The 854-nt window shown below is 65.7% G+C and overlaps 1 protein-coding gene across 1 annotated transcript in view; it reads left to right on the top strand.

Moving 5' to 3' along the window:
• SPRG_20963 (hypothetical protein) overlaps positions 1–664 on the top strand; it is a gene marked incomplete at both ends in the record, with an annotated part of 2,182 nt that extends 1,518 nt beyond the window's left edge. The window contains 2 exons of the mRNA XM_012352722.1: positions 117–632; positions 658–664. Of these exons, the coding sequence (XP_012208112.1) occupies positions 117–632; positions 658–664 (523 nt within the window). The remainder of the gene's footprint in view (positions 1–116; positions 633–657) is intronic.
• Positions 665–854: the final 190 nt, after the last annotated feature.

Below are 854 nucleotides of genomic sequence, written 5' to 3' on the forward strand. Positions count from 1 at the left end.
GACACGTTTGGTGTCACGCCGGACGCTGCCTTTTTCAAGCCGCTCTCGCAGCACCAGGTCCTGCATGGCGACACGGTCGCGCTCCGGGCCGCCGAGAACGCAGCGTACAAGATTAGTGTCATCGCCAACCTCGTCGCGCCGTCGCACGTGACGCACCTCGTCGTGTACGAGGACGACGACGCGATTCTGTCGGCGCTCACGACGTGGGCAGCAGCCTTCAGCGTCCAGCGGCCGTCGCTCGAGATTCGCATCATCGACGCCAAGCGACTGCTTCCGGCCGCCAATCCGCTCTCGGTGCTCCAGCTGCTCAAGAACCTCGGGTGCGTTCCGTCGGCCGCCCACGTCGCGCACACGCAGCACGTACTCTCGGAGCTCCAGCGTCTCTCGGGCGCCGTCCACGCTCTGCCGTTTGGCTCGCACGCGCTCGGCCGCAAAGGCGACATTGATGTCTGCCTCGTCGTCACCGAGCCGCCGCGCCAGGCAGTGGCCAACGTCGCCCAGCGCTTGCGCGACGTGGGCATTAGCGACGTGTACGAGTCGGGAAGCGCCCGCTGTCCGCTGCTCAAGGTGCGCTGGCTGGACATGACGGCGCCGCCGGTCGAGCTCGACATTGTGTTTGTGGACGCGCGCGTGTATGCTGCTCGTCATGCTAACGAGCCAGTGAGCGCACTTTCGACGGATCCCAACGACCGCGCGCTCCTCGGCCTGCAGCACCTCGCAGCCATCACGGCGCTTGTGGCGTCGAGTCCTATCTCGCTCGACACATTTGCGCGCGTCGTCGATATGGTGCTCTTGCTGCTCAAGGCGCAGTGCACGCATGGCACGACTGCGAATGGACTCCCGAGCTTCAAGCT

Source organism: Saprolegnia parasitica, assembly GCF_000151545.1.
Source record: "Saprolegnia parasitica CBS 223.65 unplaced genomic scaffold supercont2.105, whole genome shotgun sequence".
NCBI classification, from domain to species: Eukaryota; Oomycota; class Saprolegniomycetes; order Saprolegniales; family Saprolegniaceae; genus Saprolegnia; species Saprolegnia parasitica.